The 13,313-nt window shown below is 39.0% G+C and overlaps 1 protein-coding gene across 1 annotated transcript; it reads right to left on the bottom strand.

The window, feature by feature from the left end:
• Window positions 1-4,965: 4,965 nt before the first annotated feature.
• glulb (glutamate-ammonia ligase (glutamine synthase) b) lies at window positions 4,966-7,914 on the bottom strand. Its single transcript, XM_033622766.2, has 7 exons — window positions 7,560-7,914; window positions 6,981-7,161; window positions 6,736-6,897; window positions 6,382-6,528; window positions 6,160-6,287; window positions 5,857-6,056; window positions 4,966-5,772 (listed from the first exon to the last, which is right to left on the bottom strand). Exons 2-7 carry the CDS (start codon window positions 7,144-7,146, stop codon window positions 5,454-5,456), a joined length of 1,122 nt encoding a protein of 373 aa, XP_033478657.1. The 5' UTR covers window positions 7,147-7,161; window positions 7,560-7,914; the 3' UTR covers window positions 4,966-5,453.
• Window positions 7,915-13,313: the final 5,399 nt, after the last annotated feature.

The following is a 13,313-nucleotide window of genomic DNA, read 5'->3' as shown; positions in this document are numbered from 1 at the left end:
TTGATTTTCATGTTAGTGTGAGCTGAAGAAGCTCCAGCTACTTGGAAAGAAGGAGAAATACCGTGAAATATCTAAAACACTGCAGCGTGATTATAAAAACTAATAAGCAGTATTACATCATATATTGAAGTTGCTGTAAAATAATTATTACATACAGAAACTATAATCACCACCTTGTGGTTGTTTTCCTTCTCCAACCAGTCAAGTTACAGTTTACATACACGTCTGTCCAGACTCATATGTAGACATGACAGCATCCAATGTTTTAAATATAAATGTTGCTGCAAAGAAGCTATAAATTCTAAAATACGGATGCTTCACAGACGTCTTGAACCGGACAGCACAAAAGATCTATACAAACAGCACAATTTCAAGATTAATGTCAACAATTCAGTGTCTGATTAAATGTCTTCCCATCTGTTCCTGAGATGTTACATTGCATAATGACCAGAAAAGTGTTTTTGCAGTACATTACACAGTACACATGATGTCAAAGTGAAGTTGACCTTTGACCTTTTGGATATAAAATTATTTACTGAGACATTTGTGTGAAATTTTGTCATAATTAGTGTATGAATTCTTGAGTTATGGCCAAAAACATGTTTTGTAAGGTCACGGTGACCTTTGACTTTTGAACACAAAAATCGAATCAGTTCATTCTGAGTCCAAGTGAATGTTTGTGCCAAATTTGCAGAAATTCCCTCAAGGCACTCCTGAGATATCATGTTTACGAAAATGGGACCAATGCAAGGTCACAGTGACCTTGGCCCTTGACCACCAGTACTGATCAGTTCATCCTTGAGTCTAAGTGGATGTATGTGCCAAATTCTAGGAAATTCCCTAGGTGTTCTTGAGATATCACATTCACGAAAATGGGACCAACGTCAGGGTTAGGTGGGACCAGATGTGAATGCGTGTGAAGTCATCTGGGGAAGGATCCCAAGACTGCATTGTAGGTGTATAATGTGTCGTCACCACTATGACACCACTTATCACCCACCTACAATGCAGTCTTGGGATCCCTCCCCAGACAACTTCACACCCATTCACATCTGGTCCCACCTAACCCTAACAACTCACATGATGGCCAGGTGGGTCAATGACTCACGCTGTGACCTTAACGAGTCTGAAACCAAGAGCCCACATCTGACCCCAACGACTCTGTAAGGGTTCACACCCACACAGAGTTTAAAGCTTGCAACTCCATACCAGTCATTTAGAACTGAAGAAGCTTCTTGGATGAGAGACGAAACATCTTCAAGAAATGCAAGCAAGTCCAGTTGCCTGCAATATAGCACTTATGATTCACTGTTGAGTCCAAGTGGACTTTTGTGCCAAATTCTAGGAAATTCCTGAGGTGTTCTTGAGCTATCACTATCACTATCACAAGAACAGGACCAACACCCTTGTCACAGCAGCCTTGACCCTTTACTTTTGACCACCAACATCTAATCAGTTCAATCTTGAGTACAAGTGGATGTTTGTGTCAAATTTGAAGAAGTTCCTTCAAGGCACTCCTGAGATATCATATTCACAAGAACGGGACCAATGCAAGGTCACACTGACCTCTGACCACCAATACTGATCAGTTTATCCTTGTATCCATGTAAGTGGGCATTTGTGCCAAATTCTAGGAAATTCTCTAGGTGTTCTTGAGATATCATGTTCATGAGAATGGGACCAATGCAAGGCCACAGTGACCCTGATCTTTGACCACCAAAATTTAATAATTTCATCATCAAATCCAAGTGAATGATTTTGCCAAAGGTACCCTTGAGATATCGCATTCACCTGAATGGGACCAATGCAAGGTCACAATAACTTTGATCTTTGAACACCAAAATCTAGTCAGTTCACTGTTGTGTCCAATTGGACATGTGTGCCAAATTCTAGGAAATTTCCTGTGTTCTTGAGATATCACATTCACGGACCAACACAAGGTCAGAATGACTTTGACCAATGACCACCAAAATCTAATCAGTTCATCCTGAGTCCAAGTGAATGTTTGTGCCAAATATGAAGAAATTCCCTCAAGGCACTGACAATATGTTCATAAGAACAGGACCAATGCGAGATCATACTGACCTTGACCTTTGACCACCAAAATCTAATCAGTTCATTGTTGAGTCCAATGAGAATCCAGTGAGAATGGGACAGACAACCTAAAAACATAATGCCTCAGGCCAAGGCAGTTGCCAGCATGGAGGCATTAAAAAAATTTTGGGCTAAACTTTTGTTCTGTATTCAATGGAAAGAGAAAACGTGTCAACCACAACAGAAAACCTGTTTCCCCTTTAAGATTAGTAGGAGCATGAAATACATTTGTAATTAAACTGCCATCGAGCATTTGGTTTTGATTTTGGCAAGAAATTATGATGTGCCTAAACATGACAGATGACTGTCCCTCACCAACTCAGTGCATTTACTGGAGTCAACATGTTTTCAAATCAAGTTTGTAAGTTGCACAATAAGAACTGCTGCATGACATGTAACATTAAGTAAAACCAGAAGCAGTCACGTCACTGACTCAGACCGTTAAAGTCTTTATGTAACTGTGACCATGTTTTTATGTAACTGTGTACACTAATTATGAAATAATACATTAACTTGTTTATGCAGCTAATGTGATACAGTGAGTTGTACAGTGCACTGTTCAACTGACTGCTCCAGATTAATTGTCGTCCCTCTCCGTAGGTTTTCAGGTGTTCTTTTGAAAGGAACTCCCCAGGCTGTCTTTACTCTCCTGGCCTACTTAAAAAAAACTAGTCCATAGGTTATTGAGACTTGTGTCAAAACAACATACCAGACTATCGTTTACTTTTAGAGGATCAAGTCCTGAGGAGTCAGCAAAGTCAGTGCGCTCATGTGCCCTTTATCCCTGTATTCACAGTAAAAGATAAAACTGTCACAACTCTTTTGAAGGTTTGACGTCATGTTGACCTTCCAGCGAAGACAGCCACTTTGTCTATTTAGCTGTCTGAACAGGCGGGGGGATGTGAATGTTCCCGTGTCTTAATCAGCCACCATTTGTTGAACATTACAGTGCATTTTCCTTTAACGTGGGTCACATTTTAGAGATTCATATCAGCTGACAGTGGATGTGACCAACAGGCTTGTGTCACAACACAACTTAAAGGTCCAGTGTGTTTTGGGGATATATTGGCATAAGTGAAATATATTATTAAGTAGGTTTTTTAGTGTATAATCATCTGAATTGTAGAGTCGTCCTTGCCTCAGTGTAGCGTTCATCAAAGTTAAACAGTCAAAGGACCCCTTTGACAAAAGAAAAACAGACCCCCTCCTACACATTGTTGGGAATAGAATGATGTTATGTGTTTTACTATAAGTTGTGTTTCACTATATAAGTTTTAGATGTGTGAACAATGAGAATACTGAGATGATTTCAGCTGATCTGAATGTGTTTGCTTTGCAGAAGTGGAGAAGTACAGGAGAGGAAGAGACACGAAGTCTGAGGAGCACATATCGCAATGCTTAGATAATTAGTTTCATATATGGTAAAAAGAATAGAAAGTGATATACAGATAGTAAGGTACAGCACATGTAGGGAGTTGTGTTGTTCTCTTGTCTTTCAAAACGGGAACCACGCCCCCACCGCCAGCGGGAAGGAGTCAGATTAACACGAGGCAGGGGCGTGGTGTGGTGAAGGAGGAAGTGGAACTGCCAATGAGAAGAGGACAACGCCTTGCGTGCACAATGACACTCTGTTACGCTCAAATATACTGGGTCAGGGAAAGGACAGGAGGTCAGACTTCGTGAACTGACACACCTTTGTTGTTCGTCAGGGATGTGAAGTTGAGACCCAGAGCTCTGTAATTTTATTCCTTTACTGCTTAATAAACTACATTAACTGAGACCGAATATCTTCTCCTATTGCTTCATTAAAGAACACGCAGGACTGAGCTCACACATAGCACATTAGAGAGTAGGATGAGACTCTTAGTCCATCAACATATAGTATAAAATTACATTGCATATTAAACTGGGCAGATGGAGGTTGCCAGGCAAAGGGCCATATCAGCCTCAGGCTGCAGTCTTGACCTGTTTTTGGTTTTCAGGTAGGTGAAGGTGTATTGATGTGTATTTTCAGACATTTTCATTTTTGAAAAGAAAAAAAATCATAATAATTTGGCAACCCCTAGGAGTCCTGTGCCCCTTGTTGAAGACCCAGGCCTCAGTCCAGTGGATCCCAACTGATCCAGCAATGACATCCTGATTTCTCCATAGCTGCTAGTTGAAACTCCACACAGTTTAATATATTCAGCATCATAATTGTGTTTAACCATTTCGCTGAGCTAGTATGTTGTCCATCTGTCACTCACTCTACAGCACGAAACAACACTTCAAAATACAAACTCTGTGATGGAAATTCACTGTACTTCATAACGAAATGTAATTTTGACAAACTTGACATGTTTGCAAGTCAGCTGTGGTCCACTCAGAACAGACCCGTGACCCGACAGTTGGAAGCCACTGCCTTAGTGAGTTTGGCATTTTGGAGACTGATCACGAGCATCTGCTAATGTGTGCTCACCTTTTTTTCTTGTAATTTATCTTACAAGAAGCTGGATTATTAGCAGAGGTCTCTTCCTCTCCAAAACAAACAGACCTGGTGATTTAAATGGATAAAAATACTGAATAAAGCAGTTTCACATGAAAAAAAAAACAAATCTGTTTTTCTGAAAATGTGAACGTCTCGACATAGAGCCAGTGTTCGGTTTGTTTGTTCTGGGCTACTGTAGAAACATGGGGGTGCAACATAGCCTGCTCCCTGTGTAGATATTAACAGCTCATTCTAAGGTAATAAAAACCCAATGGTTCTTATTTTCAATACACTAATGATAACATACTTATTACATTCCATTTCTACCAAAATATCCCTGTAAATCCGACACACTGGACCTTTAAAGCAAAACATAGGATTAAAATAGAGTCAAAAGTCAGACCTAAAAATGTTAGCCGTTTATTTATTTTTTTTGACAATTACAAGTGAAAAAACAGACAAAAGACATATTCATTATTCAAAAAAACATTGGCTGACATTTTGACCTTAAACATCCACAACATGATAAAAACCACCATTGTGACAGTCAGCAGCCACGACTGCTAAAAACATTCAAATGCCATTGGGATCCTTTGGGTCACAGTTCTACAGCAAAAACCTGCTGCACTTAAATAATGTTTTTCATTAGTACAGGTTAAAAACACTCAGTTATGTAATTCGATACAAGTTATCAGCTACCATAACAAAATGTGTTGGCAGTGTTTGTGCCAGAGGTAAAAACTCTCTGCATGCAAGTAAATGCACAAAGAATGCAGGAATAGCTTAAGAATTATTTCATCTGTCATGTTAACAATTTAACTTGGATCCATACAGTCTTGAAGAAGACGTGGCTAAACACAGTACTGGTAATGACACTTGGTCTTAAGATTGTTCATTTGCTGTAATCTGTGGGCTCCTCTCCTTCTTCTTTCAGTAAACACGTGCGCACCAGAGCCTCCGTGACGATGTAAGGGTCGCAGTTGGCGGACGGACGGCGGTCCTCGAAGTAGCCCTTCTTGTCCTGCCCTACTGAGCGAGGGATGCGGATGCTGGCGCCGCGATTGGCCACGCCTGCTGAGAACTCGTCGATGTTTGAAGTTTCGTGGCGGCCAGTGAGTCGCCTGGCGTTGTCGAGCCCACCTTTGGGATCGTAGGCCCGGATGTGGTACCTGTGTCTCTTTGCTAGCCTGTCTATCGACTCCTCAATGATTCTGTGAAGAAAAGGGAATGAGGAACTCGCACAAAACCCAAACATCATACCAGAGTTATTTACAACAATGAAAGCTCATTCTTACTTCAGTCCTCCGTCGTCTCGCATCTCCTTCGTGCTGAAGTTGGTGTGGCAGCCGGCACCATTCCAGTTCCCTGTGATTGGTTTGGGGTCAAAGGACGCCACCACGCCGAAATCTTCACACACTCTGTGAAGGATGAAGCGAGCAACCCACAGGTGGTCCCCCATGTTGATACCTTCACAAGGCCCAACCTGGAACTCCCACTGAAACACAACAGAGACCACGTTATTAACTGGTATTACACAATCTCACAACTGAAAATGCATTTTTCAATGGAAGTGGGACAACAGTAAAAAAGACAAATACCTGAGCTGGCATGACTTCAGCATTGGTGCCACAGATATTAACCCCAGCATACAGACAGGCTCTGTAGTGCGCCTCCACTACGTCTCGACCATACGCTTTATCTGCTCCCACTCCACAGTAATAAGGCCCTAATCAGGTGGAAGGAAACTAAATGTTAAAACTCAGCTGGCCTTTCGGATTTCTGATATTAAATTTTCACAAACAGTCAGACAAGCTTCTCACCTTGTGGACCGGGGAAGCCGTTGGAGGGCCAGCCGAAGGGATGCCCGTCCGTGCCCAGGAGAGTGTACTCCTGCTCCATACCGAACCATGGGTGGTTGTTCTCCACCATGCTCATGACCTGCTTACAGGTATGGCGCAGGTTGGTCTCTTCAGGAACACAGAGAGGGTTAAATTCAGATATATTGTACATATTTTTAGAGTATTGTTTTTATCATAAATATCATCTGTTCTATATTTACGTTTATTGATTTATGGCAATGCCTCAAAACAAATTCTTTTCATGCGTACTTGGCAATGAACCAGATTCTCATTCTTTAACTGCAGTGCCTCTCAGGGTCGTTCTCCTGTGCTCACCTGCCGGTTTGCGGTTGTACTTGAGCACCTCACAGAGCACCAGCTTGTTGGGGTCTTTCCTGAACGGGTCCCTGAACATGGCTGCAGGGATGAGGAACATGTCGCTGTTGGAGCCCTCTGACTGGTAGGTGCTGGAGCCATCAAAGTTCCACTCAGGAAGATCTGACATAGAAAAACAACTGAAATCAGTGACTTCAAAGTCTTGTTGTTGTGGATGTGTTGATGATACCGGAGCCAGATCTTACCCTCTATCGTCTTGGGTTCAGAATCCAAAGTTCTGGTCTTGCAGCGCACCCCTTCTCCAGACCCATCGATCCAGATGTACATGGCTTGGACCTTGTCCCCCTGAGGGAGGTCCATGTACTGCTGCTTAACAGCTTTGTTCAGTTTTGAACTTGCTGAGGTGGCCATTTTCTTGACCAAAACCTACAGAGACGTGAGGATAACACACAATGAAGCCACTGTGTCTAAACATAAAATATCATACAGCCAGACAGGATGTGGCAGAGCACATAAGGCTGACAGAAAAGGTTCAACTAAATGTTATTGATGAGGAAAAATAACATTATGTCTGATTATACAACACCACCATCAGTGATTCATCCTGCAACCTGACTACTCATCTGCTCTGACTCGTAAGTGCTCAGGACACAGGAGACATGGAGAGCAACATAAACACAAACAACACACAGCCTAATAAACAAACATAGCAGGTCAAAACAAAGGGAAACTTTCAGCAGCACACAAATAGAAAACAATTTCTCCTCTAGTAATTAATCCATGAGCTGATGTGTGTGATAATGAAGTCATCAGAAAGCCCTTACCTTATGTTAAGTGTAGAAAAATATCAAAAGACTAAAAGAGTCTCTAGATGCGTGGTCTTCGTGGAGGTTTCTATTGTTTTTCATTCCTGCTTCCTTCACCGCTTCCACGTTGGATTTATAGAGCTGCCGAGCATCTCTGCCGCCTCTGATTGGCCCAAAGACAAAACGTGATCAGTCCGTGATCAGCCCGTGATGAAAGGGGAGTCTCTCATTCACTGCGGTGAAAAACACAAAGAGAGAAACCCCCGCAGGCTGAGCAGCTTTCAGCTTTAGCTAACCCTTCATATGTGGACCATGGAAAAACACAGAGGGAGCAAAACGGACGGGATTTATAATGTGACACCTCAGGAGAGACAAAGACACATTTTGACTGGCACTGATAAACAAGTGGTGCGCCCTCTACTGATGAAACCTGATTCATGTAAACAGGACAGTTTGTTCTCGTTTCAGATCAACAAAAAATAGAAATGAGATGACCCAGTTACACAATCTCACATATGTTCTAAGCATTTATATTTATAACTGGAATTTTGAATTTCCTCAAACACAAATCCGAAGAAATTGGCTAAAAACTGAGATCAGCACACTGTATTTAATCTCTGGGCACATGGGACTACTGTTTTTTGTTTGTTTGTTTGTTTGTTTTTAATGAATGGAAACAGAACCAGTAGTCCCATGTACCCAAAGACTAATATAGTATGATAAAAATAGTATCTGGAGCTGGTTGCACAAAACACCTTAAGTTAAGAGCTCCCTTGAAGTCCTAGTTAAGGTCTCCTTAAAATACAATCAGTTGCAAAAAACATCCCTAAGTCTTCTCCTCACTTAAGTATTTATAGTTTTCTCCTTGTCTTTTCCTATTCTTCATTTGTAAAATCAGAATTTATTTGTGCCTGCAACTGAATTTTGAATTTCCTTAAACACATATCTGAAGAAATGCACACTGTATTTAATCTCTGGGCATATCATCATGTATGGAAAAAGTACCAATAGTCCCATGTACCCAAAGACTAAATACAGTATGATAAGAAAGTCTAAATTTCCCTTAAAATGTTCTTTTAAGTATTTATGGTTTTCTCCTTGTCCAGACAGAACCTATTTGTGCCTGCAACTAAAATTTTGAATTTCCTCAAACACAAATCTGAATAAATCACACTGTATCACTTTTTTTTTTTGGACTATTATTTTTTATGTATTAAATACATCTGTGGATAAAGAACCAATAGTCCCATGTGCCCAAAGACAAAATATAGTATGATAAAATAAAATCAGTTGCAAAAAACATCCTTAAGTCTTCTCCTCAATTTCCCCTTAAAGTGTTCACTTAAGTATTTATGGTTTTCTCCTTGTCTTTTCCTGTTTCTTCGTATGTAAAATCCAAATTTATTTGTGCCTGCAACTCAATTTTGAATTTCCTCAAACACAAATCTGAATAAATCACACTGTATTTAATCTTTGGGCACATGACACTATTCTTTTTTAAATGTATTTAATACATTTGTGGATAAAGAATCAATTGTCCCATGTACCCAAAGACTAGATATAGTGTGATAAGAAAGTCTAAAGTTTCCTTAAAATGTTCTCTTAAGTATTTACGTTTTTCTCCTTGTCCAGACAGAATTTATTTGTGCCCACAACTAAAATTTTGAGTTTCTTCAACACAAATCTAAACAAGTCACACTGTATTAAATATTTTGTCAAAATAAGCAATAGTCTGATTTAAAAAGAACGAAAGAAAGAAAAAAGTACATTGGGCCGGTTGCACAAAACACCTTAAGTTACACCTTATTTTCCCTTAAGTCCCGTTAAGATTTCCTCAGAATAAAATCAGTTGCACAGAATATCCTGAAGTCTTCTCCTTAAGGTTTCCTTAAAATGTTCTTGAAGTTTTTATGGTTTTCTCCTTGTCTTGGTCGTACACTTAAAGTTGCAGAAAATGATAACACTCAAGTAAAGTACAAGTACTTCAAAGTTGTACTAAGTAAGTGAATAATAATGTAAGTAAATGTACTAAGTTGCATTTCACAACTGCTGTGAACTCGTTGAATGTCAAAGATATGCACGCACATGCAGTGTAAAAGATATTTCATATGGGGGACATTTAATAAACACATTGTTGAACACAACGACTATTGATATAAGTGTGCTTTTTTTAATTTTTTTTTATTTTATGATCTAAAGATTTCAGAATTGTACTGTTAAATACTTGCCCAACGTATGTCTGCACCAGATTTCAGGACTTTAGACCAATCAGAGCAAATGTTGTGGCATTTTTCCCTAACATACTAGATAAAGTCTATAATTTAGGTAGTCTATACATCAAACATTGAAGACTCCTGGTGTTTATAAAGTCTCAGATTAACAAAATAAAATGTGAAAAATCTGTTTAAATCTCAAACAAACAATCTCAAATCCACTTAAGTAGTTTTGAACAAATACATATCGCATGAAGCAAATATTTTGCAGAAAAATCTCTTTTTAGTGTTTATGTGTTTATGTATGATGTATGTATAAAAGGTTGTGCTATGCTATTGTAGATTATACTCTATGAGCTTTTAAAACAGTGGTGCATGAAGAGCTCAGAAACTTCACGTAGCGATAACACAGTTTAAAACACTCAGTTGAAAGTCATTTTACTCAACTAGCACTTAGGTATGGAAGCACTGTCAGCAAAAAAGTATCAAACATATTGATTTATTGGATGTTTATGGTTCATTAATGTAGACAGCATTTTAGTTGGTAGATGTCTTTGTTTATTTTTACCTAGTTTATACACTGATGGGTTGTTTAGTCTACAGCAATGCATCATGTTTTATGATGTGATCATATATTTTGTCTGTAAAATCAGAATTTGCAAAGTGACTATAATCATCTAATAAATATAGTGGAGTAAAAAGTGTGATATTTGCAGCTGAAACATAGTGGAGCCAAAAATGAAATACTCAAGTGAAGTACAAGGTCTTCAAAACTGCACCACCGAGTAAAAGAACATCAGCAGAATGACCCCGCCAGTGTTATTACTGCTATATGACGCTCATTTTAACTGTTGGTCATTAATCAGAAATAATGGCTTATATCTTATGACCTGATCATGTACGTTACCATTATAACTATTAACTATAACTTCTAATACATAGTACTATGTATTCAGGGAATGCTGTGGTGGAGTTAAGCTAACACATGTGGTACTTTATATGCATCACATATGTTTTCAAAAATGTGATGTGTGTGAGCAGACATGTCCCAGACTTGAGCGGGTAATTACTTGATTAACGTGCCATTATGTTTGGCAGTTGGACAAAAACACTTCCAAACCAGATTAGTCAGGAAAACATGGCTGCGATCCAGGATTTTCCATCACTAATCAGACAGCTGTCTCCTCTAAAACCAGTTTGTCTACATTGGGCTGCTTCAACAACAGTAATCTGATAGACGATCTGTTGTCACTGAGCACACATTGAACTTATAGATTAAGTTACTGCTATTACCTGTTTACAGTAGCTTTGCTGTTGTCAAGTTTTACCGTAAAATGAATGAGCTTTACAGTATAACTGCTCTCCTGCAACTGTGGTTTACAGTTTGACACTGTTACTGTGTTTTTGATACTGTAATTGTGTTTTATACTCTGTGGTTTCAACACAATATAAATCTCAGCTCCTGAGGTCAAACCTCAGACCTGCTCTGCTGAAGCTGCATCTTGCAATAGATGAATCATTGTTTGGCTGCACGGGATGACAAGTAAAAACTTGTCATGTGCCATCTTTACATAACCTCGTATCTGTTGCCATGCAAAACTGTCTGAGAACAACAAGGCTGTGGAGGCAGGGAGAGGCCATCAATTCAGTTCAGTTCAGTTCAGTTCAGTTTAACTCAATTCAGTTAAATTCAATTCAATTTAATTTCATTTCATTTCAATTCAATTCAGTTCAGTTTAACTCATTTCAATTCAGTTCAACTCAATTTCATTTCATTTCAATTCAATTCAGTTTAACTCATTTCAATTCAGTTCAATTCAGTTCAGTTTCATTTCATATCATTTCAATTCAGTTCAGTTCAGTTCAGTTCAGTTTCATTTCATATCATATCATATCATTTCAGTTCAGTTCAGTTCAGTTTAACTCATTCCAATTCAGTTTAACTCAGTTCAATTCAATTCAATTCAATTCAATTTCATTTCATTTCATTTATTTTAAATTCAATTCAGTTTACCTCATTTCAATTCAATTTCATTTCATTTCATATCATTTCAATTCAGTTCAGTTCAGTTCAGTTTAACTCAATCCAATTCAGTTTAACTCAGTTCAGTTCAATTCAGTTCAATTTCATTTCATTTCATTTCAGTTCAGTTTAACTCAATTCAAATTTCCATTCAACACAAGTCAATTCAATTCAATTCAACTCAATTTGTCTCAGCAACTGAATCCTGACTGTCAAATTTAACCTCTACTGAATACTTTAAGTTGAAATATAAACAAAGCTGAATTCATCCCATAGAAATATTTTGGATTTGTGTGATTCAAATTCCCCTCTTTAAAATTTACAGAATGTCATTTCTATTAAAATTTCCAGGGAGGGGAGTGCTAACTGTATACATTTATTTGTTTTCAGAGTAAAATATTTCAATACACCAAAAGGAACATATGAAATGGGGGTTTTGAGGTCGTCTGCCAGAACACTTGAACATTAAACACTTAATTTCCTGCATTCTGGTGAATTTTTATGCACCACTTTGTACCTTTTCTGCATCAAGTTACGGTCCAAATGTCTTTAATTTCATCAAAATAAAAGTCCTCTGCTACTTTATATTGAGGGGAACGCGTCCTCCTTGAAATCTTTACTATGAATACACCAGTGATGCTAAAACAACAAAATATATATATCAAAATTCTCTTCGCTCCCATGCGATGCCATCCGTCAACCTGAGAAACAGCTTCACTTCTCTCAATATCTGAACATTGAAGGCATCACCAACGGACACACTGATGAAACACTTTACAGTGGAAGAAAAACATTCACAGACTTGGCCACAAATGCATCACAGGGAAGGCAACCTTAATAAATACACACAACGATGCCAAATGAACAAACCTATACCTTCAAACTAAACTCCAGAGCTCTGCTGTGAGATGACAGAGTGACCTTTACCTATATGTGGTCACATAAAAAGCTACAGAAAACGAGTCATGGAGGAAGCAATAATATAAGACTCTTTTAAAGGGGTTGCCAAAAGTCAAATTAGTGTAAAAAATAGGTCAACTTTTCTTGCCAGTGGCTTTATGTTGGCAGGCCGAGTGGTCAAAGAAGAAGTGCCAAAGAGCGTGTTTCCACTTTGGTTGTGGAAAACTATGCAGCGTCTTACACCTGGGAGGTTGTAAATAAGAATAGTTAGACTATGAATACCTTTATAGAAGTAAATGTGCGTTCAGCATAAAACAGCATTCATGTTTGCATGAAATATTTTGGATTAGAAAGCACCTGTGTAAGGTCGTTTTGGGATTATAGCCAGACTCTGATACAGTAAAATGGAAGTGCTGTGAAATGAAACCTACAGAAGAAGAGTTTTCAGGGGATGAGATTTCCACGCACCTGTATGAAACCCCCTGTCTGTTCTTTTACGTCAGCCCTCCATTTTCACAGCAAGAACACTGATGGTGACACGCAGACTGACAGCCTGTCGTGTTGCGTCCTTTGCTTCCTGTTGATCGGAGGCCTCACTGCAGCTGCTGACCCTTTGGCAGGAGCTCCCGGAGCGTT

The sequence above is a fragment of the Epinephelus lanceolatus genome, chromosome 6 (assembly GCF_041903045.1).
Source record: "Epinephelus lanceolatus isolate andai-2023 chromosome 6, ASM4190304v1, whole genome shotgun sequence".
Lineage (NCBI taxonomy): Eukaryota > Metazoa > Chordata > Actinopteri > Perciformes > Serranidae > Epinephelus > Epinephelus lanceolatus.
This window is presented reverse-complemented; position numbering and strand designations above follow the sequence as displayed.

What these genes read in the sequence shown, in the direction of transcription:
- glulb (XM_033622766.2), bottom strand. Translation starts at nt 7,146, where the DNA reads ATGGCCACCTCAGCAAGTTCAAAACTGAACAAAGCTGTTAAGCAGCAG. An exon ending in TGAACCCAAGACGATAGAGG is followed by an intron (nt 6,898 to 6,980) that starts GTAAGATCTGGC and finishes TTTCTATGTCAG; the next exon opens with ATCTTCCTGAGTGGAACTTT. An exon ending in GTACAACCGCAAACCGGCAG is followed by an intron (nt 6,529 to 6,735) that starts GTGAGCACAGGA and finishes GTGTTCCTGAAG; the next exon opens with AGACCAACCTGCGCCATACC.